This window comes from Trachemys scripta, chromosome 2, assembly GCF_013100865.1.
Source record: "Trachemys scripta elegans isolate TJP31775 chromosome 2, CAS_Tse_1.0, whole genome shotgun sequence".
Taxonomy (NCBI): domain Eukaryota; kingdom Metazoa; phylum Chordata; order Testudines; family Emydidae; genus Trachemys; species Trachemys scripta.
Window position 1 is genome coordinate 78,809,117 of NC_048299.1, and position 27,017 is coordinate 78,836,133.

General features: G+C 38.4%; 1 protein-coding gene across 2 annotated transcripts in view; it reads right to left on the minus strand.

Moving 5' to 3' along the window:
- Positions 1–252: 252 nt before the first annotated feature.
- Positions 253–27,017, minus strand: part of KIF15 (kinesin family member 15) — a 45,542-nt gene continuing 18,777 nt past the window's right edge. For both annotated transcript variants that reach the window (XM_034760986.1, XM_034760987.1), the window contains exons 15-35: positions 26,846–26,987; positions 25,243–25,384; positions 23,955–24,152; positions 22,820–22,927; positions 21,459–21,564; positions 20,175–20,340; positions 18,219–18,369; positions 17,003–17,088; positions 16,178–16,253; positions 15,802–15,888; positions 14,732–14,836; positions 13,393–13,515; positions 12,293–12,439; positions 11,048–11,152; positions 10,584–10,748; positions 9,871–9,980; positions 7,428–7,500; positions 5,518–5,555; positions 2,561–2,726; positions 1,667–1,798; positions 253–1,306 (exon numbers count right to left, since the gene is read on the minus strand). In XM_034760986.1, coding sequence (XP_034616877.1) covers positions 1,232–1,306; positions 1,667–1,798; positions 2,561–2,726; positions 5,518–5,555; positions 7,428–7,500; positions 9,871–9,980; positions 10,584–10,748; positions 11,048–11,152; positions 12,293–12,439; positions 13,393–13,515; positions 14,732–14,836; positions 15,802–15,888; positions 16,178–16,253; positions 17,003–17,088; positions 18,219–18,369; positions 20,175–20,340; positions 21,459–21,564; positions 22,820–22,927; positions 23,955–24,152; positions 25,243–25,384; positions 26,846–26,987 — 2,501 coding nt within the window. In that variant the 3' untranslated portion in view covers positions 253–1,231. The remainder of the gene's footprint in view (positions 1,307–1,666; positions 1,799–2,560; positions 2,727–5,517; positions 5,556–7,427; positions 7,501–9,870; positions 9,981–10,583; positions 10,749–11,047; positions 11,153–12,292; positions 12,440–13,392; positions 13,516–14,731; positions 14,837–15,801; positions 15,889–16,177; positions 16,254–17,002; positions 17,089–18,218; positions 18,370–20,174; positions 20,341–21,458; positions 21,565–22,819; positions 22,928–23,954; positions 24,153–25,242; positions 25,385–26,845; positions 26,988–27,017) is intronic.

A 27,017-nucleotide genomic window follows, 5' to 3' on the forward strand; every position in this document is an offset into this window, starting at 1 on the left:
CTGTCATTTAGGCCCTAGTTAGTTACAGTAGAACCTCACTAAACTTCATACCCTATAGTTCACACAAAATGGTCTCTCCTTTCTTCTCAGCAAATATTTAATAGTGAAGTGCTGTAGTAAGGAATTGCATTACAGAGACTTCATTACTTATACAAAACATTACAAAATGTTTAGTGACACTATCAAATAACTAAAACTCAATTAACATTTGTCCAATTAATATTGTGATGCATTATCAATACTTCCCCCCCCCCCCCCCCCCATTTTGAATATTCCAGTCATTTGCAACGCATCTCCAACTCTTTAGGGAAACTAATGAGGTTTTACTGTATTCTTACAAGATGTTGCATATATTTAAAACTCTTGATACGGGATGGACTTCTGTTTGATAGAATTTTCAGTTATGCAGTGCTTAAACAAGTTAGCCAATGAGGTTATTCTCAACAATACTAGTGCAGAATGGTTTCTTGACTCTACAGAAGTCCCTGTTTGAAGCTTATTCAGTGAAAAATAAGTTTGTTTTGAGAGCACTTGAATTCCAGAAAGAGTGGAACAAGGGAAAGGAAGCAAATATTATGCCACAAGATTCCAAATATTCATAGTACTATTTACAAATCAATTCATTATTAAATTGACATTCTTGCTTTATTGAAAAAACCTTAATATAAAACATGTATTTTTGAGTAACAAAGAAATATGAATCAGTTCACAACTTTACAAGTGAATTTCATCATTCCAGTATCAACATTTAGACATCCATAAAAACAACAGGCAGAAGTTGTTTAGATACTAGTTGAATTTGTACCAATTACCTTTCTACAAATTGAGGTAATGTGAAAAACCCCTAGCATTAAAAAAAAAGCATTGACCTAAATTAAAGTACAAAAGGAAACAAGAAATAGAGAATATTCCAATGAAAACTAGTCACTTTTCCTGTACAAGCACAAAGTTGAAAGGAAAATCCTGCAGCACCTATGGATAAAGCTGTAGAACAACTTCAACAAGTGGGGGGTTAGAAAATCTGCCAGATGAGCTGAAGCAGACTGTTTCACTAAAACCCACCACCTGGCACATTATACGGACTGAAATAATTAATTATCCTGAGTACATCTGATGAAGGGCTCTAGTTAATAGTGATGAAGGACAAGCTTTACTTTTAGAACTCTCTCTTTAAAGTCTATCAACATTTTAAAATGACCACTTTTGCAAGTTTATTTGTTGTTGTGGCTGATCAAGATTCTTGACATGATTCAGATTTTTTAATTTCCTTCAAAAAGATATTTTCAACACGCAGTTTTTCAACCTCCTGTAAAGAGAGAAATATGGTACTCAGAATTAGAAGAAAGTCTGTCTTCAAGGGATTATACTTATTCTAACTTGTAAAAAGAAAAGTCACCTAAATCTGATGACATTAACAACTAATTTTTGCAAGCTGTACTACTTCTTTAGTGTTTTATAACTACAGGAGTAATTAAGCAAACTGGACAATACTGACATTGATGATGAAACTGACTAACTATGAATCAAACATTGTTGCATGGAATTGCAGGATGCCAGGAATAGTTAAATAGAGGAATGAGAATTCTAGTCTCCTGATCAAGCTTTTGCTTTCTGTTTTACCTCAGATCATTTATTTAATCTGTATTCTAATCTCTGGGACACATACCTCAGTAAGTTTGGCATAATCTTTCTTTAGTTTCACAAGATACTGAATCTTCTGGTTTAGGTTTTGGTGACCTACTAACTTCCCGTTCTCCACAGCGAGAAACTCTACTTGCTTCCTTAGCAAGTCCATCTCCTGTAATTAAATAATAAATTAAATACAAATGTGTGTCTTTTTTTGAGGTATTCAGATTTTAAGAAAGCTGTTCCTTTTGAAATTGGCAATACTGCTACAGTAGGACCTCAGAATTACGAACACCTCAGGAATGGAGGTTGTTTGTAACTCTGAACAAAACATTATGATTGTTCTTTCAAAAGTCTACAACTGAACATTGACTTAATACAGCTTTGAAACTTTACTATGCAGAAGAAAAATTCTGCTTTTCCTTTTTTTTTTTTTTTTTAGTAGTTTATGTTTAACAGTAGTGTACTGTATTTACTTTTTTTTTTTGGTCTGCTGCTGTCTGTGTACATCCGGTTCCAAACGAGGCATGTGGTTGACTGGTCAGTTCATAACTCTGAGGTTCTACTGTATTTAAGTCTGTTGTAGCATATAACATACCTGTGGGTCCATCCACCAATTGATACCTACTTGTTACTCACTCTCATTGGCTACTAGACTAGATTTCTCTAGTGGACAAGTACAGTTGGCTGATCTGTATTTCAGATCGCATCTCTGCATAGAACTTCCCTTGGCATTTGATTACTATACTACGAAATATAGTTGAAATAAAAATAATCTATAAAATAAAAAGCTACATTTTGGGAGGCAGTCCTTGATTCCTTTACTGTTTGCTGGTTAATTCACAATATTGACTATTTATCATGGGTTTGTCTCCCAGTCAATGAGGTTCTACTGGATACAATTAGTGAAAGGAAGTCACACATTGTTTATAACCTTTTTAATTTTGTCTCTCTCTTCACAGGTTTCTTCCAGTTTTGATCTCATTTCTTCTTTTTCCTGGAATGTTTTTGACTCCAAAGCTCTTGTTCGTTCTATTTCCATGGTCATTTCAAGATAGCCACTCTCTGTGCTCTTAAGGGCATTTTTGGTCTCTGCTAATCTGCAGATATAAAAGTATTATAAAACACATCAAATTAACCACGTTAATACATTCACATCACTCCTCTATATCCCATCACGTTCTTTTATTAAAAGGTCCTTTTGGCATACGTGCCCTGGTATATGTTAATAGGTACTGTTTAACATTGGTACATAATCACCATCTTCAATTGCCCGATCTTCTAAGGGTATGTCTACACTGCAATTAAAAAGCTGTGGCTGGCCTGTTCCAGCTGACTCGGGCTCGTGGGGCTTGCGCTAAGAGTCTGTTTAATTGTGGTGTAGGCATTCAGACTTGGGCTGGAGTGCACACTCTAGGACTCTGCAAGGTAGGAGGACCCCAGAGCTCGGACTGCAGCTTGAGCCTGAACATCTACACCGCAATTTAACAGCCCCTTAGCCTGAGACCTCGGAGCCTAAGTCAGCTTCACGGGCCAGCTGCGGTGTCTATTTGCAGTGTAGACATACTCTAGCTAGTGTCCTTCACTTGGGATTCAATGCTGGGAAAGTATTCCATTTCAAGCTTAAATTTCCAACTCTCTCAATTAAGCTAATGAAACTGGAAATGGAATCCTAGCCTACAGGAACTTCCTAGAGTGCACGTCACCCACAAAAATTCAGCATTCAGAAGGTGAACTCAGATTCTCTTATATGAAGATATTACTACTATATTTGATTGCATACTGGTGAACATCTCTTCACATATAGAATTATGGCTCACAATTCATTCAGCCTGATGCTTTAAACATTCTTTTTCTCAATCACAAGACCAGAAGCAGTGCTCAGGAAACATTTTGCTCTGCCAAAACATTTCTAGCCCTGGCAGGTTGTGAAGTGTAAGATCTTAAAATGTATGTGTTACCAGTATTTCCACTGTTAATGAATATACACTTGTGAACCTATTAATGTTTTACATAAACTTGATACAGTTTCACTTCCATTTTTCCTCCCCAGAAGTCTGAGAGACTGAGTACCAGCACTGGTGCAAAAAGCAGGTCCTGTTCCCACATTCAAGAGGAGCAACAAAAGGCCTAAAGATGAGAAGAGACACCAATAGACAATATCTTTTCTGTCTTTTGTCTGATATTTTCTCCACTTAAAAGATAACTTGCAAAGGTGGAAAAAGACAGGCCTCATGCCTTATTGCTTCTTTATGATGCAATAAAAACAGCCTGAAAGGTTTGTTGGAAAAGGTGATTCCTCCCATCCCACCTTGCTTTTTACATTAGTAATTCAGGTCTTTTCTACTCTAGAAAACTCTTTGGTGACCAGAGCACTAGTAAAATATGACACTACAAGAGAAGATTAAAAGCTGAGCATTGGAGAGGAGGCAAGAATTTTTGTCTGACTGGTTAAAACACTTATTTAAATCTAGTGCTTAATGAACATGGGGGACACAAGGTGTCTTTATTAAGGATTCAGCATTTTGCCTCTTCAATTTAGGTGAAAGTGCTCACAGTACACACCCTGAGACACTTACTCACCCAAGAAATCCTCTAGCTAAGCCAGGGGATTCTAGATTTAATATTCTCTATATTTCCAAGGTTAAAAACATCAATTAGGGGGAAAAAAATAGACATTCACGTCATCTTTATATATAAACAGCAAAAAAAAACAAAAAAAACCAAACCCATTTAAAAAAAAAATTCTTTGCCAGTCACCTTTAATTCTTTTGGCCCACTGACACTCTTCTTGAATGTAAAAAAGGAACTGCTGATGACAGCAGGCTGCATGGGGCTTTGCTGGAAGAAGAAATCATGGAAGTGATACAAATATTGATTTTAATATTTAAACTCTAAGCAGCACCAAACTATTGTGGTCATGGGCACATCAGAAATAAAACCAAGTTAAATAGACAAACTAGAAGTTCTATATAATGTTCAACAGCAAATATTGACAAAAACGGGAGGTGATGCATGGTTTAAAATCAGCTTCTTCTGTTTAGAATTTTGCTTCCCTCCTATTCCTGCCATTTGAAATCTGATATCACCGGAGAAGCCAATAGTCTCAAATTCCTAAAATTGGAGAACAACGGTTTACACAATTTGCAAGATTTTAGATGAACAGCAGAGATTCCACGTTTTGTGTGGGGTGGGAGTGGAGAGAGAAGTTTATGGTAATCAGAATGCTGATGTGAATGTAATGTGCAATATCTAATGTGACGTCAAGGCTAGAAACAAATGCTACACACATTACTGGAAAGCTTAATTTTCCCTCTCTCTAAAGGTGTATTCATTTCTAGCACTAAAGACTTAAGATATGAACATTAAATGAAGCAATCCTCTTGGTTCCTTATACCAGCAGTGTTACTTTGACACCGATTCAACTGTTGGAACCTATCTTTCTTTCTTTGTTTACATGACCTCTGCCCTATTAAAGCAGATTTTGAAGAATATTTAGGCAAACTTGAAAACAGTTATCCATCATGGCTTGACTACTGTCCACCCAATATGCAGCGTATATGGGTTTCTAGCATACCCTACTGTGGAAGCCACACTGACACATACTCAAAGAATCTCATGCAGTTTCAGCATATTTCAGAGCACTTTACCTAGACAGGAGCTTTGTATCAAATGTAGAAACTGCTACTGCCACCTACTGATGAAAAATGCTAAGAATTGAATGTTTATTTTAAAAGGTAAACAGGATTTCTGATTTTAAGCTTTTTTTTGTTCATATCTTCAATGTTAGTTGGAAAATAATGTCTTTTTTTTAGATGTAAGTAAATTATTTTCAGTATTTAAAGCAGTTTATGATCCAGTTTTCAGGGTGATGAAAAATATTTAACTTACTCTGATCTAATTTTCAGTATTTCTTCCATCGCTTTATTCTGAAAAAGGTTCAAAATACGAAGTGTTACACATCAGTAAAATTTAGAAGTTATAACAGCATTTATATACAATTGATTATTTAACAGCAAGCTTATTAGTCTTTTTTGACCCAGAAATAATCCTGTAACACTACTGTGGCTAATATTACCAACATTCACAGCTGACTATTAAGAGGTATGGTGTCCTTGTTATGTAAACATAATCCCTCCACTGGATGACCCACAACCAGCCAGTGCAGCTGTAAGACTGGGTTGCAGTGTCTGGGAAGTGCGTAGCCAGGGCTCTTTCAGCACATGCCATGAGCAGCCTCCACTGTAACTTAATATTGCTTTCTTTGGGCAGAAACCTCAGGAGAGGAAAGTGGTACAAGCTGCAACTCTGGCCTTGTCTCCACTATGGGGCAAGTCGACCTAAGTTATGCTACTCCAGCTACATCTTTTGTTCTGTTTCATATCAATGCAAAATTAATAATTCTCGTGAATTCTAAGGGATACTGGGCCTGATTCAAATCTACCATTGCTTTTACACTGGTTTAACTTGATTGAATTCAACAACAGTAATGATTAGGGCCCTACCAAATTCACGGCCATGAAAAATGTGTCATGGACCATGAAATCTGGTCTCTCCCCGTGAAATCTGGTCTTGTGTGTGATTTTACCCTATACTGTACAGATTTCAGGGGGGAGACCAGCGTTTCTCAACTTGGGGGTCCTGACCCAGAAGGGAGCTGCAGGGGGGTCATGGTCATTGCCACCCTTACTTTTGCACTGCCTTCAGAGCTGGGTGGCCAGAGCGACGGCTGTTGGCCAGGTGCCAAGCTCTAATGGCAGCACCCCTCCAGCAGCAGCATAGAAGTAAGGGTGGCAATACCTTATCATGCTACCCTTTCTTCTGCGCTGCTGCCATCAGAGTTGTGTGGCTGGAGAGTGGCGGCTGCTGACTGAGGGCACAGCTCTGCAGAGAGCAGCACAGAAGTAAGGATGGCAATACTATGCCATCCTTACTTCTGCGCTGCTGGTGGTGGTGGCGGCTCTGCCTTCAGAGCTGGGCTTCCAGCCAGCAGCCACCGCTCTCCAGCTTTGAAGGCAGTGACGCTGCCAGCAGCGGTGCAGAAGTAAGGGTAGCAGTACTGCAACCCCTCCTCTTCCCCCACAATAACCTTGCAAACCCCACCTATCACAGCTCCTTTTTGGTTCAGGATCTCTACAATTACAACACTGTGAAATTTCAGATTTAAATAGCTGAAATCATGAAGTTTATGATTTTTAAAATCCTATGAGCGTGAAACCGACCAAAATGGACCCTGAATTTGGTAGGGCCCTAGTAATGATGATTTACAGCAGAGTAAGAGAGGAGAATGAGAACCAGTGAGCTTGATTCATCTTCACTGGGACATGGAGGCCATGTCTACACTTACTGGGCATCGATGCTCCTGTGATCTATGCACAACGCTCTCCCATCAACTTACCTTACTCCTCTCATTCTGGTGGAATACCTGAGTTGACCGGAGAGCACTCTGCAGTTGATTTAACGGATCTTCACTAGACCCACTAAATCAGCTCCCGCTGCATAGATTGCAGCAGCGTCGATCCCCGGTAAGTGTAGACATGGCCTTTATGTCCTGGTGAAGATTAATCAAGCTCAGTGGGTCTCATTCTCCTCTCTTATTCTGCTGTAAATCATCATTACTGTCGTTGAATTCAATCGAGTTAAAGCAATGTAAAAGCAATGATAGATTAAAATCAGGCCCAGTATCCTTTAGAATTCACGAGAATTATAAATTTTGCATTGATATGAAATAGAACAAAAACATGAACAGCAACACTTACAACCAGCAAAACAATTGAACATCATATAAAAAGATATAATACCTTTGCTAGTCTCTCTTCAGCAATTTCCTTGTCTCTCTCTTTTAGGTGCTGAATGTCAGAGGGCTTGTGACCACTGTAGAAGTCCAAGAATGAGAATTTATCTTTCTTATGTGCAAAGGGAACCATTTATAACAAGAGTTGCACCAGAAAAAACTAGTAATACTTGTAATTTTCTTAATGCTTGCTCAGAGTCTGATTACCATATATCACAAAATACAGTTCTGGAAGCAGTTTAAACTTTTATATTCTTAAGAGTTTTAGTTACCAAAAATACATTCTCTCCAAAAGAAAGATTTTTGCTACGTGCAGAGAAATCAGCATTTTAATTAAAAAATAGTTTCATTTGGTGTTGGTTTAAGAACAGAAGTGTCTAATACAGAGCTTTATGATAAACCTCAGGGTTTCAAGTAAACATTTTTAGCTGCCACAATTTTGATACTCCATATGGATTGCAGAAAACAACTCCCTCCTAAGAGAACTCAGTGGTCTTGCTCAGTTAAGAGGAAATGATTTTTATTCAGAATATTTAGAGACTTGTTTGAGTTTAACAGGAGATAACAAAAACTCTCAAGAAACAGTCGGAAGAAAAGATAAACTATCAGAAAGTAAAAAAGTGTGTTTATTTTCCTTTCATGAGTCACTTGTGATTATCTTTAATATTTTAGAAAAATGATATGAGAAGACATATACATATACTATAGGCAGGGCTGGTAGCAAGGCCTATTATTCAGACTGCAGAAGATGTGTACAGGAAGAGAAAGGATTGTCTCACAGGGAAGGCAATTGAATCCTGCCCTGGAAATCTGAATTTCATCCCTGCCAGACTTCCTGTGTGATGCTAGTCAAGTTACTGACCTCTTGTGAAAAGTTTCTTGTATATTCCTTATTTACTGGGTGCCTGATTTGCAACCTTGTGATCTGATTTGCAGAAGTGCTGAGTGCTAGCAGGTGCAATTAAAGTCAATGGGAGCTGAGGTTTAAACATATTAAGTGTTACATACTTTGAAAAATCACGTCCATGTGTCTGATGTTGGGCACCCAAAATTAGTTGGTACTTGACCTTTCTCTTTGAGCCTCAGCTCCCTGTCTGTAAAATGGGGATGATATAATACCTTCTCGACACACATAGGGATGTTGTGAAAATAAATTAATGTTTATGAAGCAACCAGATACTATAGTGATGAGCACCACAGAAAAGCCCATGAGGAAATTAATAAATCTGTCTTCAGAGCTGGGTTTGAATAGTGTGCAGTAAATGAGGCATGGGACACCACGTTGCAAAATGAGGAAACAAAATATTGAATAACTGCTCATTAAGTGTGCACCATCTATTCTGTGCACCGAATGAGGCTGGGGTCCGGTGGGAAAAAAACCAGTATACGATAATGGAAAAATGGTATCCTAATACATAGGCACAAGGGAACTGAATTAAAGTTGCACAGGCATCCTTAATTCTCGGATTTCCTAACTTTTAAGTTCTTGACTTTGCAACCTTAATAATGTTCTAGTTTTTTATGTGGAAATATATCTAAAATATTCAAAGACACTTCTACAACTACTTGTCACTGTTTCAGTATTTTTGTGCCATGAACATTTGTCAGTTAGAGAATTTAAATTAGAAAAAACTTTGTAATATGCTAATTTTCAATGCTTTCTAATGGAAAGGCAGATTCAGGTCCTACCTTATATCCAGTTGTAAGGTGCCATAACCTTTGTGTCTGACTTGTCCTTTATTACATTAAGTTTTTTCCTTAAGTGATTTATAATTAGTAGTGACAAAACCTCATATTACACTGATTTATGCTTCAAAACAACTTCATAAAAGTTTCACTTTGTAAAATCTCTAGGGAGTTCATCAAACAGAAAAACACCAGAACAAATGAAGATTTGGGGAAAAAAACAAACAAAAAAAAAAAGTCCAAAACTAAGACCTTAGCCTGCAGATTCAAAGATCATACTTTTTACATCTAAGGGTATGAACCAGTTTGAAGTCTTTTCATCAATCATCTTTCCATTTTGCACAAAGCATAGAAACAGTTATGTTTCTTACTGTCAAAAGATGAGGTGTGGAATCCTGACTCCATTTAAGTCAATGGCAAAACTCCAATTGATGTCACTGGGACAGCATTTCATTTTGTCTATTTTTCTTAATATGGATAGTGTTTATATTCTATTACTTTTCCCAGTTAAAAGCTGCATGAACAGATAGTTAGGAGTTATAAACCTGTTTCTTTTATAACTTAAATTGTTGTACTATAATCATTTATAATTTCAAAGGCAATACTATTTACTGGCCATTAAAGCATTTCCATAAAAATAGGTTTAATGGAGTCTTCTTAGTTTAACTAGTTCTGATACAGTATGTGCAATATCATATTTGCAGTAAAGACAAAGAATTACAATTTAGTTTACATAATCACTTAAGGGTTAGGACAGCTTTTACCGGTTCTTCCTTTCTCTCTGATACTCTTCAAGCTGGCTCTGTAGGTTCCTATTATTCTCTGTTAATATCTGCATTTCCAGGCGCAGGTTTTCCAGTTCACATAACTGTCCCTAAACCAAGCAAGAAAAACACGTTATTTTAACACTACACCACAATTCTTGTTTTCGTTTCCAAGTAAACAATTTCTAGTAAAGCACAGAAGGAACAAATATTCTGAAACTGTTCAATGGAAGACATAAGAAATTCTCTGTCAAGATCCTATCATGAGCATAATTTGGGGATAAGGCATTGCTCCCTCGCCCCAAACAGCAAGCCTCAGGCAGGCTCAGAATTTGCTCCCGACCCCCACCCTCCACTCCACACGCAGCCCTGTTGGCCTGACTGTAATTGCCCCCCGCAAATACAGAAGTCAAACTACACCCATGGATCCCATACCAATAAAGCGTGACCAAAACTTGCTTTGCAGAAAGCCAACGTTGCTGGTATATCAGCAACAGAGATTGCAACAAAGTGATACAAGAGACTATTTTTTTTTTTCTATCAGCTGATTGCTCGGCTTCTTTTGAATGCTACCAGCCCAGGAAAGGAGAAGATCAAGAGCAGGCTTCCTGCATGGCAGTGCAGAGTGCCAAACACCAACCCACTAGGATAGTCTATACATTTCATATTAACTTGAACCTTAAAAACTACCTTTTCTGTTTACTTCACATTACCTTTAGCCTTAGGATTTCATCATTTTTAGCTGTTCTTTCTTCACTTAATTCACATACAAGATGTTCCAGAGTAATGGCAGAAGCCCTCCGATCTGCTATTTCCTGCTCCTGAGTTTCCAGGAATTTTGCCAGATTTACACCAAAATTAGGGGGAGTTTTTGGACTCTGACAAGTAAAAACAGTCATAGTGAGAAGGAGGAGTCTTCCCTATACTGCATAAGTATACATTAAAAGATTTTACTTGGTAATGCTGCGTATCTAGGAGACAAACAGCAATAATGCTGTTTACCTTACAAAACAGAAATAGGATTTCATAGACTATACAACTCTTTTCAATATACCATCACTATTTCTGTACCCAGTCTAAAGATGTTTTCCCTCCCACACCCAAACACACACACACACACAGCTTTGCTTCTTCAGTGAAGTAAACTACAGTACATAATTAAAATGAAATACTATACCTGTGGCAGCGCTATTGCAGCAGAGTCCACAAAACAGTCTAATTGTTGCATTTTTAGTTCATAGTCACTTTTCCTCTTTTCCAGTTCTTCTGTTTTTTTGTCCAGCTATTATAAAGCCCAATCAATTAAAATTCAGTTTGCGCTTAAAGTTCACAGAATGTTGAAAGAATTAAAACAAAATCTAGTAGCTTTTAAGTATGCAAGTTTACTCTATATATTCTGAGTACTTAAATATATTAGACTTCACACTATGTTTTCTCGTATCAACAGTTCTTCCACATTTACTGTACCTATGGTCTTGTTCCCTTGTTGATCTCCAAGCAAACACTATTTAAAAACATTTAAACAAGGTACTATGTTAGCAGCTAATCTGCTTCTTTTTGACTAGCATTCAGCCTCACTCTACTTGGGGTACGTACACAACACAATGAAAATCAAGCTGCTGTGTGTAGTTACATGGTCAGTGAAAGGATCTGGCAGGGGAAGGCAGCAGGGAAACACTCTGGCAGTGGGGAGCTTCCAGAGCCTTTCCCTACTGCCTCCTCTTGCCAGAGCCTCTCTCTGTTGCCAGAGTCTTTCCCTGTGGTGGAGAAAGGCTCCAGCAGGACATTACAGCGTAGATGAGGGAAGCACTGTTTGGGAGAATGGAAACCCGTACAAGGTACATAGAGAGTGCTCATGTGTCTCTTTACTCACCTAAGCAGTGCCTCACTATCTACATTACTACTAATACTCGTGTTAGGGGAGTGTGCAGTGTATGTACTCTACACACTGGTGTAAGGAGCATGCAGGACAGATGAACCCTAAGGTAGATGGATATTTGTGCTCCAAAATATATTAGGGGTGACTTCAAATCACCTTCTTACTTTGTATCATTTAGACAGCTCATCAGTTACCCCCATGATACTATCTACAAACAAACTATCACATATGACAAGGAGGAAAAAGAAAACCCCGTTTTGTATTGCTCGGACTTCAGGTTGCTTTGTCTTTATTTCCACTCTCATGTAAAATCAAAGCCTTCAGAATTAACACTTCTGCTAGCTTAGGACTCCCCATTAGCAAGGTTGTAAAGCTTATCCAGACCTTTGTTCAAAATCCTTTAAATTATCACTGTCTAATGCAGTGAGAGATTGTTAACAAAAAGCAACCAGTTAGGGAACTGTGGGTAGATGGCAATGTATGATGTAAGTCTCTCAAAAAATTGAATAGCTGACTCTTTAGGATGAACTTCCTAAATTTTACCTGTTCCTTAAGTTCCTGAATTAAAGCTTCTTTCTTTACTAAGTCTTCTTGTGCACACTGAAGCAATACTGCATGTTTTTTAGAAGCCTCTGTTAACATGCTTAGCTGCTCAGTGGTATGGTTCAGGTCTTCATACAGGAGCTCTATCTGTTTTATTTAAATAGACAAACAAATGTAGGAAGAGTGAAATAAATAGAAATAAAATACCTGCTTTGGAGTAAAGTAGTTTACAGTAATGGTTTATTAATTACAAAGGTCCCTTTCCCTCTACCTTTTTCTTTTTGTTTAAATAAGGTTAGAACTAAAGTAAATATTCACCTCACAAAGACATGGTAATATAGACCCCAAATTAGTTAAGGTCTAAAGTGAAGTCTGCAATCTTATACTATTCCCTAGATCGCTCGCATAGTGGAGATCTATTTGCAGAGGAAGGGAGGTTTGAGAGGTGAACAGTTTGTTCTGGTAGATGTAGGAATGGCGCTAAGTTGAAGAATAGAGGTACTATGTATACTCTTGGGGGAATTCTGCATCACTGTGTGCACACATAATTCATGTCCCCCGCAGATTTCTTTGCTTCTCTGCAGAAAAAAGGCTGACAGGGAAGCAAAGGAAACCTGCAAGAGCAGTCACGCACCAGTCACTAGTTGCACAGGTACATCATTTCAAGCACCCAGAGCAGCCGGTGGAGAAGTAAATCACTGCAAGGCTGGGGACACCCCAGCCAATGGCTCCTACCCTGAGCCAGGATCAGCTGCTAGTCCCAGCTGAGCTGGAGGCAGGAGAGGACGGAACTTCCTCTTCCCGTGCAAGGAGTGGCTGGGACTGTGTCAGACCCACCCCCAGAAACCTCCCCCGAGCTGCAGGAAGCTCAGCATCCTCTTCTACTTCCTGCCCCATCACTCCTCAGCTGTGGGAGGAGGGGTCACAGTACAGAGAGCTGCTCCCCATCCACCCAACCCCCATGCATCAGGACCTCCCAGACCCAGACATCTCCAAGTGAGGTTAAAATCCATGTAAATACTTTAAACTAAAAATCAAATACGTCCAACTCATCTGTAGCAGAAACAATCACAATATAGTACTGATGTTAGCACTCTTACATTAACTTTATCAGCTGCCTGTTTTCTCTCCAAGGCTTCTCTCAGCTCCTCAATCTGCCTTTCCTGATCCTCTATGATTGCTTTGTTTTTGTCTTTTGCAGCCAGGGCAGAATTATACTTCCACTAAGAAAACAGCAAAGTTAAGTTTTAGGACTATGACAATGCAAGCAAGATATCAAAGAAAATTGCTAAAAGCATCTCAGCTGTTGGATCTTGGGGTCTTGAGATGACAGAACTATAAAATACTGTTTAGAGAATTGTCTGAGATAACAATACTAAAGGTCCAGTGAATAAAGTATTACTGCTTGCTAAATCCCACAAACTAAGGTTTTGCATCAGAACTAAAACTGAGATTATAAATTCAATGTCATCTGACTATTTTAAGATCATATCTATAAGTGATAGTCATGCCTTGTTCCTTTCCTAGAACTGTTAATATCCTGTGTGACCATGGGTCAGTCAAAGGCTCCACCTCTAGCATTTGTAAAACAGGTATAATGCTAACCTACCTCATAAGGATGTTGTGAATAAATGTGTTTGGAAAGTACTTTGAGATCTTCCATGAAGATTGCAATGAAACAGAGAACTATTTCCTATAGGATAAGTGTGTATGCTGGGTGTACCTGATGTAATATGCACACAGAAAAATTATAGTTCATATTCTGAAGTTGTATGTTCATTTCTATGCTGAGTCCTTTTGGGTTCACAGTACATGTCAAATACTGCATGTGTTGCTGTATCAGTTTGCAATAAAACAAAGTATAAAAGACTGCAAGACCTCTGTTTAAAAAAAAAAAAAAAAAAGCACACTGTAAAGCAGAAGACAAAAGTCTCACAGCTTCAGTGAGAAAGCACAATTTAGTAAGTAAGGGCCCACCTCCTGCAAGTACTTATGCAAGCAAATAACTTTATTATAAGAATCTTATTGAGTCACGTGTGCTTGCAAGACTGGAACCTAGGAGTTGTCTCATAACTACAGTTTCTTTCCTACAAATGAACTCAGTGACTTCAGCTTCATTTACTGATCTCTCAAACCACCAATTTCTCAACAAAATTAAACATGAATGTGTCAGCTGATTGAAGCTCACAGGAACTGAGTAGGTCCAGTAAGAGAAATGTCTGTCTACTCACCATGTGGAAAAAGTTCAGTTTCCAAGACCACACTAGGCATAAACTGCTCAGAAGAACACAACAAAAGTTGAAAGAAACTCAGCCTACAGCAAATTACGCTGTTTCACATTTATGATAAAATATGTAATTGAAAGTGTTCAGCCTGGCATTCCATTCCATTTTTGTGATACCCAACATTGCCCCACATCTTTTCAAAAACGGAACATACGTTTACGTCCTCCAGCTCTCTTGTCAGTCCATCAATGGATTCTGTCTTGTGACTAATAGATGTCCTAAGCTCCTGGATCTGGCTCATCAAGTCAGATACAACCTCCTGTAAAAGAAGAAAAATGTTGAACCCCAATTTCACTGAACTTTGTTACTATTTAAATAATTTTTGCTTAGCCCATATTTCACTTTGAACCAAGAAAATATTTGGAATGTTTTTTTTTAAGTTACTTTGATTAGAGTGTGAAGGAACAGTACAATTTTTGATGTTAAAAAGCACCTTGCTTTACCCTAAGGTTAACAAGAGTTAAATAGCTTATTTACTATTCCAAGGTTAAAAGGAAAAAGACTGTTTTGTAGTAAAACTGTTTAGTTCCACTCTGATCCTCTTCTGGTAGAAGGTTATGAATGTTGCTGTAAGAAGCAGGTGGAAACTTAATGGAGTGAGTCATCTTCAAGAAACCATTAATAGACTCTGGATTTAGTGTGGCAGTTCCCTCCAATCCCACCCAAGCTCCCTAAATTTTTCCTTTGTTATGAAAGCAGAGCAAGTCAGGAATTGATTGACCATCCATGACAATGAGTTCCCATATAATTTCTTAAATGTATGTTATACTCAATGATAAAAGTTATTCACCAAAGGAGCTTTCAGAAAACTGGTGAAGCTACCTTAAATGAAACGTGGATTGACTTTACTGACAAGAATTACAGTGAGATTCTTACTGTGTCATTCCTATGGTTTATAATTTCAATTCCTCAGCAGATGAGCCTGACTGGAAACTCCCTGTCAATCAACAGGTGATACGTTCATGACCTTGTGTTAGTTGTTTTGTCCAGCAGACAGCACAACTCCCTTTTGTCTTCCCTCTCCAGCTGTCCCCTTATATCTCCACCCTGTTTTCTCTGGCACTGTGCCAGCCTTCTTTCCCCAGCTGTCTTGGAGACCCTGTGCCAGATGTATGAGAGCTTTTTCCACCTATTATCACAGTTAGGAAGGGCTTGGCTTCCAGCTCTGCTGCAAAGAAGTCAATTTCTTTCAGAACTTGTGAACCAACAATAAAAAGTAGCTACCTTGTCAGCAGTGTTAGTCTTCTGCAGAGAAGCAATAACCTCTTCGGCAGCAGCCAGATTCTGTTCTAATTTCTGCAACTTTGCTTCCTGGAAGAAACTTTATTTTAGTTATGGAAAAAGCCCTCAATTACCTCTTATGTACATCTAGTATAAACGTAACACTAGGAATAACGCAAGAGAGACAGCTGTACTGCTTAATATGCTGGAGGGGCTAAAAGGTATCATAGTAGTTAAAAAGCAACTGTGATTCCTGAGACTTGAAAGCACTGAATTTGTTTTGCTATTAAACTTTAAACAGTTAGTTTAATAAAAGTTCTATTGCCATTAATATACAGGGAATCCAAGAAAACCCAATTGTCAAAATGTGCTTTTATACCTGCTGCTCACATCGTGTCACCATTTCAGAGGACTGTTTTTCCAGCTGTACATTTTCAAGTACTTTCAAGAGTTCTCTAGAAGAGAAGGAATATTTTTCTTGTAAGAGACTTAATCAAAACATAAGAAAAGACAGCTTGAACAAGGAACTGACTATGTAGGTTGGCCTTCGGTCCTATTTAGTTCTAAAGGTTCTTTCACTACCAGCTGATTAATGCTATTAAAAAAAACGAATGGTTCAGCTTGCAGCCATACATTGCAGCTGATGCTAGACCTTTCACATACCAAAGAACATTTTTATAATGAAACTGTTCATTAAAAATAATTAAAAAGAAGTAGTGCTGTCTTTAGTGGGTAAAGACACTGACTAAAAATTCATCACGTAATCATCACTATACTGCCTGGGGACAAAAATCTCTAACAAGCTTTTCTGAATGGGTGTTTTCAGGTGAACTGAAGGTGTTATTGTTGCCTCATCTGTTTCTTATTGTTTTCTCTTTTTAGAAAGAGAACGGATATCTTAGATACTAAAACATTTTTCTCTTTATATCAAGAGATAGATAATGGCAATTACAAAATACATGAAAAGATACACCATGCATAGTGATTTCAGAGATTTAAAGAACTCACCAGTCTTTGGGCCAAATTCATTCCTGGCAGTTAACTCAGAGGTGAATATTTTCCACAACAATGCATTTAGAAAGTTTGCATTTTTATTTTTGGAAAAAGAAATGTATTTCATAGCAAGAACTACGAAAAAAATGAAGCTTAGCATAGAATGAAACCATTGACTTCAATTAGAAATCAAACCCACAACAACACTCACTTTGAATTATTTTCTTTGTCTTCTTGTAATTGCATTGTTAGTTTTTGATTACGTCCTTTTTCTGTTTCCAAAAGTTCTAAAAGATTCTAAAACACATAATATAATTTTTTATAACATTCTGTTTGAAGTGTATCGATAAAAATATTTTAAACTCTTCTGTTAAGAGGCATTTGGATATTTGGTACCAACATTATATATATATATAATAATAATAATAATATAATATTTATAAAAAAATAATTTAAAACCAAAAGATTAGAAAGGAGGAAGAAAAAATAAAACAACACTCAAAATGCTACATAAAGCATACACAAAACAGAAACAGAGTTCTTGAACCTTGTCCTGAATAATTCTAAAGGTAAACTCTAGTGCATGCTGACAAGTCAGCAATTCTAGTGCCAACCACCTCAGTTGTCATTATGAGAGATAGCAGACCTATGGTTAGAGAAGTCTTGACTAATTTAGGATCCTAAGGGGCACAAATTAACACAATTTTCAATTTAGGTTTTAATTTTTTTCAGTTATAATACTATACAGTGTTATTTTTAAAAAGGAATGTATAGTTTCCAGTCTGTCAGTTATTTCTTTAAATGCCAAAAGAGAGACCTTGAAACAAGTATGCTGATCAGGTAGCCAGCATACAACACAGAAAGGAGGCAAAAGCATTTACAAAAGCCCTTGAGCAGCCTTGTTGCTGTGTTCTGCAATCACTGAAGTCTGTGAAAGGTTTTCAAAGAAAGCAGCAACTAGATGGCAGGACAGTGATCTAACACCAAGAAATAATAAATCACTATGACAAGACCATTATTGCCAATGTATAAAAGCACCAACTTTCAAATATTTCAGAGATGCCATTTTTAGCCAGAATTGAAATCTAAACCCTCCAGGGTATTCCTCCCAAAATTCATCTCAAAAGCAATGCCCAGTTTCTTTATCAACTAGCCCATCTTAATCAAGACCTGTCAAATGATAATGATTTCTTTGGTAGACAACAGAAATTTAGCATAATATGATTTGATGTCTTCTTATAACCAATGGTTTTCAAGAGTTGGCTGGAAAATTAAATAAACTCTGGAAGTAACACCTTCAGATAGGACTATCAAAATAGTGAATTTTTTTGGCCCAACATTGGTAATGTCATTTTAATGAGACGAGTTACATAATTTGATTAAATGAGAGGTGCGATTATACTGTGTAACAGGTTTGGCTTTCTTACATGAAGCTCGGTTTTCAGTGCTTCACTTTCTTGTTTGTTGTCTTCAAGCTGTTGCTTCAGCTGATCAGTTTCAAACTTCATTACTTCCTGTAAATTGTCATAGTCATCCTGCAGACTTGTTTTTCCTTCAAGAATCTTTTCATGTTCTAGCCTTCATTAAAATTTTTTTTGACATTATTAGAAAACAAGAATTTGTACTGGACAAATTGGTATTTACTAGAGCACCTCTAAAAGGGTCAGTTTCTTAATATTTAATTAGGCACAATAGTGAAACCATGTCATCAGTTTTGATGCATGGTTCTCCGTCTTCAATATATTGCTTAAAAGATGTCACATGCCACATAAGATGTAATCCCAATAGGATGCAATAATGCAGTCAAGACCATTTGTCATCTTGGTTAATGGAAAAGATTTCCCATGCACTGAGATTGTGTTACTTTAGTGCAAATGTGCCTGTTTAATATCACTTGCTATTGAATGATAAATAAAATCTTACCAGTTTCCTGCTCCTAATAGCACTTAATGTCAATTATAGCATGTAGTACAGAAAGATTTTCAATCCTGAATTGCCAACCTTTCAAACTGATTTTAAATGTATGGCCTGGTCCCCACTAAGTCCCCAAATCGGACTAAGGTACGCAAATTCAGCTACGTTAATAACGTAGCTGAATTCGAAGTACCTTAGTCCGAACTTACCGCGGTCCAGACGCGGCAGGAAGTCTCCCCCCATCGATGCTGCGTACTCCTCTCGGCGAGCTGGAGTACCGGCGCCGACGGTGAGCACTTCCGGGATCGATCCCAGAACATCGATGGCGTGCCGCCGGACCAGCCGGTAAGTGAAGACTAGGCCTAAGTTTTCATTTTAGTTATATGGATTCTTCGATGCCCACAACAATGTGAAGCAGTGACATCATGGGCAAACTAGAGCGAGGCTTTTAATTTTAGCATTAAAGAATTGAAAAAAAAAACCAGGCTTCCTCAGCAAATTCACTCTACTTAAGGGAGGTCAGAACACTTACTGGAAAAATCACATGTACAGTAGAACCTCAAAGATACGAACACCAGAGTTATGGAGTGACCCGTCAATGGGACACCATGTGAAACTGGAAGTAACCAATCAGGCAGCAGCAGAGACAAATAAATAGATAAATAAATGAAAGAAAAAAAAGCAATACTGTACTGTGCTTGTATTGCATCTCAAAGGTTGGCACATTTGGGCTGCCTGTCCCTCCCCCTCCCCCACGAGGGGCAGCCACTTACAGCAAGATGCTGGGGCTGCCAGCCCAAGGCAGCTGGAGCCAGCTGAGCAGAAGCAGCACTGGGGTCTGCGCTTTCATCCCTGCCGCCCTCACCCTGGCTGGAAGGAGGACGTGCTGCCCCCCCTGCCTCCCTGGCCAGGACAGGGATACACTGTTTTTACTTCCCTTCCCTGGGGAGGGGGGGACACACTGTTTTCACACACACACACACACACACACACACACACACAGAGGGGAGGGAGACAAGCTTGCAGACTCAGGCCAGCACTCAGTAGGGAGCTCAGCTGCTGCTGAAGCCTGGCATGTCAGCTGCTGAGCCTGAACTGCACTTTGTTCAGAGTTACAGACATTTGAGAGTTACGGACTACCTCCATTCCCAAGGTGTCCGTAACTCTGAGATTCTACTTGCAATGGAAAAATGCTATGGGCACAAATGTTGAAATTAAGGAGGCTTCCCTGTAGTCTCTGTTAATTTCACCACCTTTTTTCCCTATCTTCTAAATATACAGGAAATAGTTGAGCCTGTAAAAGCAGTGTGTGTATGTACCAAAAAATACAGCGGTTAACTTGAGCTCTGCTTTATAGGAATGATTATTTACAGTGAAAGTTAGCACATATTAGCATAGAATTAAGAATCTGGATGCACTCTCATGTGGACGGCTTAGAAACTTCCACTAAGAAGGAACTGACCACATACCTAACATTATCCAGTTGGAGTTGTACATCCATATGTCTCATAGAGAGTTGACTCATTTCCTTCTCTTGATTTTCTCTGAAGGTGTTATACTCCATCTTTACAACAGACAGCTCCTTGTCTGCAGACTGCAGGACAATGCGTAAGTCATGGACTTCACTTTTTAATACTGTCAAAAACATGCAGAAATGTATGAAGTTTTGTTAATTTATAAAAATGCTCACTTGCAGATGCAATATCAGGGATGTTGAAAAATCTTATGTGAAAATTAAACAAAACTACATACAACTCTCAGTAAAACTGGCCATTTCCTCAAAAAACACACACCACACACACTGTGGGGAAAAAAACTTAAGGAGAAAAAAAGAGGTAAAGAAGGGTCAGTGAAGTACTGACTTGTAGAAAAAGTGTATACAGAATCAAAAGGATGCTAGGAGGGGGGCATGTAATTGTAAGTCAGAATTGTAAACTAAATGCATGTTAACCCAATTTAATTTTATAGGCAGTGTAATCTTGAGAGTAGATTTAGAACTTGCTTATTGTTTAAGTGTTCTCACATTTTACTGTATTTTGTATTTTAAAAAGTCATCTTAAGTAGGTTCACCTGTTTACCACACTTGTGAGTTTTAAATATTCTAAGCTAATCATGTATGAGAAGTATGGGAAAAGAAAAGTCCAACAGCTTCTATATTAGTTGTATCAGGAAAATGAGTTCAAACATTACTATATTTCTAATTGTCTAACCAATCTAACTGGAAATGTTAAAAATATATAGGTATGCTAGGTCTATGCCCTCAGAATATAATGCAGGCATTCTAGTAGATAGACACCAGTGGGAGTTAAGACAAGTGAAGACATTTTTTAAAAACTTAAAATGATAGAAGGGAACAAATAAGAAGGAAGGTTAAAACTTGCTCCTGAATCTGGGACTGTAGCTTGGTAGAATGATCGTACACCCTTTTCCTTTTTATTATTTTAAATTATTTTAACCTTCTAAAACAATATTCCATATTCACTTAGGATGAATCGTCTCCTTCCATTGTCTATAACTGGGGATCCTGTGATACAGAGGAGGTCAGAGTAGATGATCTGGTGGCCTTTTCTGACCTTAAACTCTATGACCAACCATGCAGGTTGATCAAGGGTGGACAGGAAAAATTACTCATAGGACAGAATTATATATATCATTACACAACCAAAGCAGTTATTCAGTATTTGTCATAGTAGCTTCAAAACATTAAACCTCTTGAGAAATTCACACAGCATTTCAGTGCTACACAGACTTACTATCAGTCTTGCTTTGAGTGTCTTGAAGTTGTGTTTTGAGAAATGTTATCTGTCCAAGAAGCTCCTGCTGTTCTTTATTCCAGTCACTTCTTTCTGATGAGAACAGCTTTAGAAGAGAAATAAAATTTAAAAATGGAAGGGGAGTATAGGAGCGTATAAATCATAGTTGAAATAATATAAATATTTTTATGTGTTGTGTATTTTCCAGCTCTATGTAAAATGCATTTCTCTGTATGCTGAGAAAGTTATTTTGGATATTTATAATCAAACCAATCACATGAGTCCTGAACATTCAAGTGTGTTATGGTTGTGAATAGCTTAGTAAACTGGAAGCCCATAGAGCAAGAAGAACTATTGAGGTAATTGAGGAAGCAAACAGAGATAAAAAAGGACCTATCAGCCTCACTTTAAGTACCCTCCATCTGACAATTTTGAACTTCATATCTGCTCCCAAGCTGAAGTAATGGAAGCATGGGGGAAGACTGATGCTCTTCTCTGTCAATCCCATCTTCCCTTTACCACACTCATCTTTTCTACTCTTCCACTACAGCTCCCACTATACCACAAAGAGAGCAAGTTATCCACTTTATGGCATTACCCTAAAATCTATTCCTTAATTTTACTGTGAGATCACCATTTATAAGCTCTGCCTATCAACAAAAGTGAATTGTATAACTCAGTGGAATAATTCCTCACACCTAAATTGCGTATTTTGTCTTCAGTGAACTTTACAATCTTCCCAAACCCTTAATGAGATAGATAACCACTTTAGGGAGGTAAGGGGGCTCAAGAGATTAAGTGACATAACTCAGTCACAGATGGGGGTGCTGTATCGTATGTGTTACACAGTGCATTGTGTACACATTGCAGAAAAATATTCCACACAACTGTTTTAGTTTTGGTTAGCTAGGCTGGGTAGATCCACAAATAGAAAAAAGAAAGAAAGCGGACCTGTAAACTTTATATATAGTAATGACACTTTTGTTTGTTCACTGCTAGAACTAGGTGTATTTTTAGCACTGCAAAATTTTAGAGAAAATATTTTTTGAGACAACTGGTAATTTACCACACATCATGAAATTGGGCAAAAAACACCACTAGTAAGTATCTTGGGTGCCTCGCCATTTATACTTTTCCTCTATGATCAAGCAGCTTTAAATATTTCAAAATAAGTTTTAGAAAGCACCGATGCTGGCTGTTCTTTTTGCTCAGTTCTGGTGTTATAATTTTAGCAGTTTTGCCTCTTAAAATTCCAAGTAATTCACTAAAGATGGGCCAGAAAATAGTTGAGAAGTGTGATTGATATTCACATCTTTTGTATATACTCTCTCACAAAATACTGATCTACACAGCTACCTCACCTCCTGCATTTGTGCAGAATGATGCTCCAGTTTATCAATATGTTGCTGAAGTTTTATATTCTTACTTTCTTCCTCATCCAGCTTGATTTGAAGAGTGCTCAGCTGTTCCTGTACCATGGCAGACATACATAATTAGAAAGCTTCTCTTTCAGTTATTTTCATATGGCATATGGTCAGACCTTCTGTGTACACCAAATACAAAAATCTTGACTATTTTAAGTCTTTATGGCTTGAAGCAAGGACATTCAGAAAGATAACTATTGGTTTATCAGTACCACAGATCTCTGGGAAATCCCTCAAAGCAAAATACAAACATGGGACCCAATTCTGCAAACATGCACATTCTTAACTTTAAGTATGTGTGTATATAAGTTTAAATGGAGGGACCTGATCCATCAAATTGCTCTTCAGAATAGACAAAAATGGACTAGCGATTTCTGGGAATATCTGAGATATATGAAATGTTTGAGGGCAGTTCAGCAAGGAGTTCTGTTATATACAAGTTTTCGTATTAATGAAAATAGAGCCACATTATCAAGATTATCTCAGAAACTTTGCTTTGCTCTTCTATGGCAAAAGCATCTTTTCAGGAAATTTAAAAGAAGGATAAAAGGACTGAGGTTTTACACAGTTTTAAACAGGTTCTCAAATAATGCTGTCTCTTCTACCTTTGAACTAATCCACAGTTTTGAATGATGGTGGCCCCTCTGCCTGAGTATCCCTGTGATTGAATAGTTTGGTTTGAGTATTCAGGTTTAAATGCCCTGGAGCGTGCCATTTCTGCTAAACTAAGACTTCTCACGAAATATAAATGAATAATATGTAGATAGAGAAAATGCATAACAAGTTTGAACTAAAATACCCAACTCTCTTGGTGGAGTTTACACGGGAAATGCTAAAGGTGCGTCAGTACAGCATAGCATGCTACTAGGCATTACAATAATTTACTAAAATATTTATTAAACATTTACTTTGGTTTTATAAGTGAATTGTTAGATTAAAACCAAAGTTATTTTTGGTGAAAAGATGATATTACTCAATGGACTATCAAAACATGCTTTTGTAAAAAACAAAACAAACAAACAAAAAAAACCCCAATTACATATGTACTTCCACTCTTATTCTGAAGATTTACCTGCACCATTCTGAGCTCCTCAGCAATGGCCTCATAAGCTTGTTCATTCATCTCTGGAGGAACTGGCTCATTGAAAATATTATCCACCACTTCCCCAGAACTCTGAATATCCATGGAATCACAGACAAAGATTTCAGGGCTTATTCGTGGCACCAGACGAGACCTTAGTTGGTAAGCCTTTGTCGGAGTAGTCATGCTCTGTTGCAGAAATTATGAAGGAAGCATTAGTTTAAATATAAAATAGCCACAGATTATAGTTAAGGCTAAGATTTTGTCACAGATATTTATAGTAAAAATCATGGACAGGTCACAGGCTTCCATGAATTTTTCTTTACTGCCCATGACCTGTCCCTGACTTTTACTAAAAATATCCATGACAAAATGGGGAGCTGCTGGGCAGCTGTGGGGGCCGGCTGGGAGCTCTGGGACCCCCACCACCAGGGCCGGCTCCAGGGTTTTGGCCGCCCCAAGCAGCCCCCCCCAAAAAAAAGCCGTGATCGCGATCTGCGGCAGCAATTCGGCGGAAGGTCCTTCGGTCTGAGCGGGAGTGAGGGACCGTCCGCCGAATTGCTGCCGAATAGCTGGACCTGCCGCCCCTCTCCGGAGTGGCCGCCCCAAGCACCTGCTTGCCAAGCTGCTGCCTGGAGCCGGCCCTGCCCACCACCATGGGGGCTTGGAGCTCCAGGGTCCTCCTCCACCCCATGACTTGGAGCTGTGGAGTCCCCTTCCGCCTGTGGCTGCTAGAAGCTGCAGGGTCCCCGCCGGTGCCTGTGGCAGAGAGGAGCTGCGGGGTCCCCCCCCCGCCACTAGGGAGATCTGGGGGCCTCAAGTGGCAGGGGTACCTCACAGCTCCTGGCCGCTGCAGGTGGTGGCGGGATCCTGCAGCTTCCAGCTGCCTGAAGTCACGGAGGTTTTTGGAAGTCACGAAATCCATTACGTCTGTGACAAAATCGTAGCCTTAATTATAATGCAACATATTTCATAATTCTATAAACAAAATACAGGATAAAGTAAAACAGTCAAAGCTGGTCAATTATATTCTACACAACTGCATGTTTTTTCTGATTTGCAATTCAGTTACAAGCAGTAGTGCATCAGGAAGTATGTCAGAACAAAAGATAGAAATGAAGATACCACTTTAATCATATAGTGAGCTTATATACTGAAAAACTTGTCAGGCAAAGTATGTTACACTCTTATTTTTACTAAAGAAATCTTTTGTTTCATCCAACTCAGATGTAACTATATACTGCTGTATTTACAACCTCTCATTAACAGATTCCTGTACCTTAATAGTTTCTCTGTGCATTTTATTCAGTTGAGAGACTTCATGACGTTTGTGTGCCTTGGTTGCCTCCAAAATATTTTCAAGATGCTGGTTTGCTTTCTGAAGGGACTGAAGTTCTGACTCAATTTCCAGATGCCTTTTCCTGTTTAGACACAAAAATTAGATAATGTTTTCACCCCTCAGCTCAGAGGCAGCCTACTACAAAGCCCAAAAGTCATCATGCACTCTATCATCATTAGTCTGACAGTAAGGTGCTGTGTAACTATCATACTGAAAAACAATTCCAGACACTTTCATCCAAGCCATCAAAATATTTCAATTTTGATACTATGCTATTTATAGGATAAGTGGACCCCATTAAAAGAGCTAATACAAAGCAGCTTTGTGATCACATAATTAACAAAATACATGCACACTTAAACACAGCCTTAAAATGGAAAAATCACTCCCTCCTTTACCCAGCAACACCTGAGTTCAGAGCTTTTTGTTTCCTCTAAAAAGCAGATCGCATCACCCATACCAAAACTTCAATCAGAAACCTGAACTGAAGCTTGACAAGATTAATAAAAACCTCTAAATATTCTTTTCAAATATTGTTAAAATAACATTCTTAAGTATTTATTTTAACAAGTCAAAGTAATTTATTAAAGGTAAGTAGAAATTTGGGAAGATCTTTCACTGTGTAATATTTAGTAGTTTTGTGTGTCAGTAGTGAGATAGCGGACATCATTCACATCATTGCAGTGTCAAGAGTCTCGTGCAAGCATGGATTATTTGTGTAACTGTTTAGTGTTATCACCATCCACTTCCCATTCTGATCTCAAAGTCAATAACAAAACTTCATAAGTATCAATGGGAGCAGGATCTCAGTTTATTGCTGCTCAGGACAGAGTGGAAACTGGTGTCCAATGTATTTGCTAAACCATTAAGTTTGTAGGTAAAACTACTTAAGCTTTAATATATGGGTTTTTAAAATGTAAGTTCCTTCATGGCGCCTCTCCCCCGCCCATATTCTCCACCTAGCACACTAGAGGGAGGGATGCTCGGGGCTTCTGCCCTGCAGCGGGGTGGTGGGTCTAGGGACTTCTGCCCGGGGGGGGGGGGGGGGGGGGGGGGGGGGGCTCCGCCCGGGGGGGGGGGGGGGGGTGGTCTAGGGGCTTCAGCCCCACGGGAGGCATCTGCTGGGATTCAGGGCAAAATCATGAAAAAGTAAAACACAATGGGTTCAGCTCTCCCTTTGTAGCCAAGTGGACTTCTACTATACAGATCATGATTTAGGGAGACTGCATACCATAAAGATCTGCTCTTCAGGGACTCCCTACATCCTAATGTGAAGAAGCAGGAGCAGGGTAAGTGGATCTCCAGCTATACAAGACTAATGTGATGTTTGTAAACTGCTGCTCAATGGACTGTGATGATATAGGGAGGATTATGTTTTTCCTTTCTCCCCTCACTCTGGCTCTCTCTAGAAGACAAATTTACTTGGGCTGTATTCTGGGTCCAGGATTTGACCCTTAAAGAATATTAATGCATGTCTATTCTAGCAAAATATATTTTGCAGAAGATTATTAGTTTAAAACATTTCTACATTGTTTCCTCTCACTTGGTTAGCTCTTTAAATTCTTCATATTCTTGTTTTGAACTTTCCAGTTCACTCTGAGTATGCAGCAGGCGTGCTTTCAACCTTTCAAAAGACACCAACGAATTGCTTTCTGTTGATGTAGTGGTGGAATACAATTGATGACCTAAGAAACAAACAAAGATATTCTCTGATA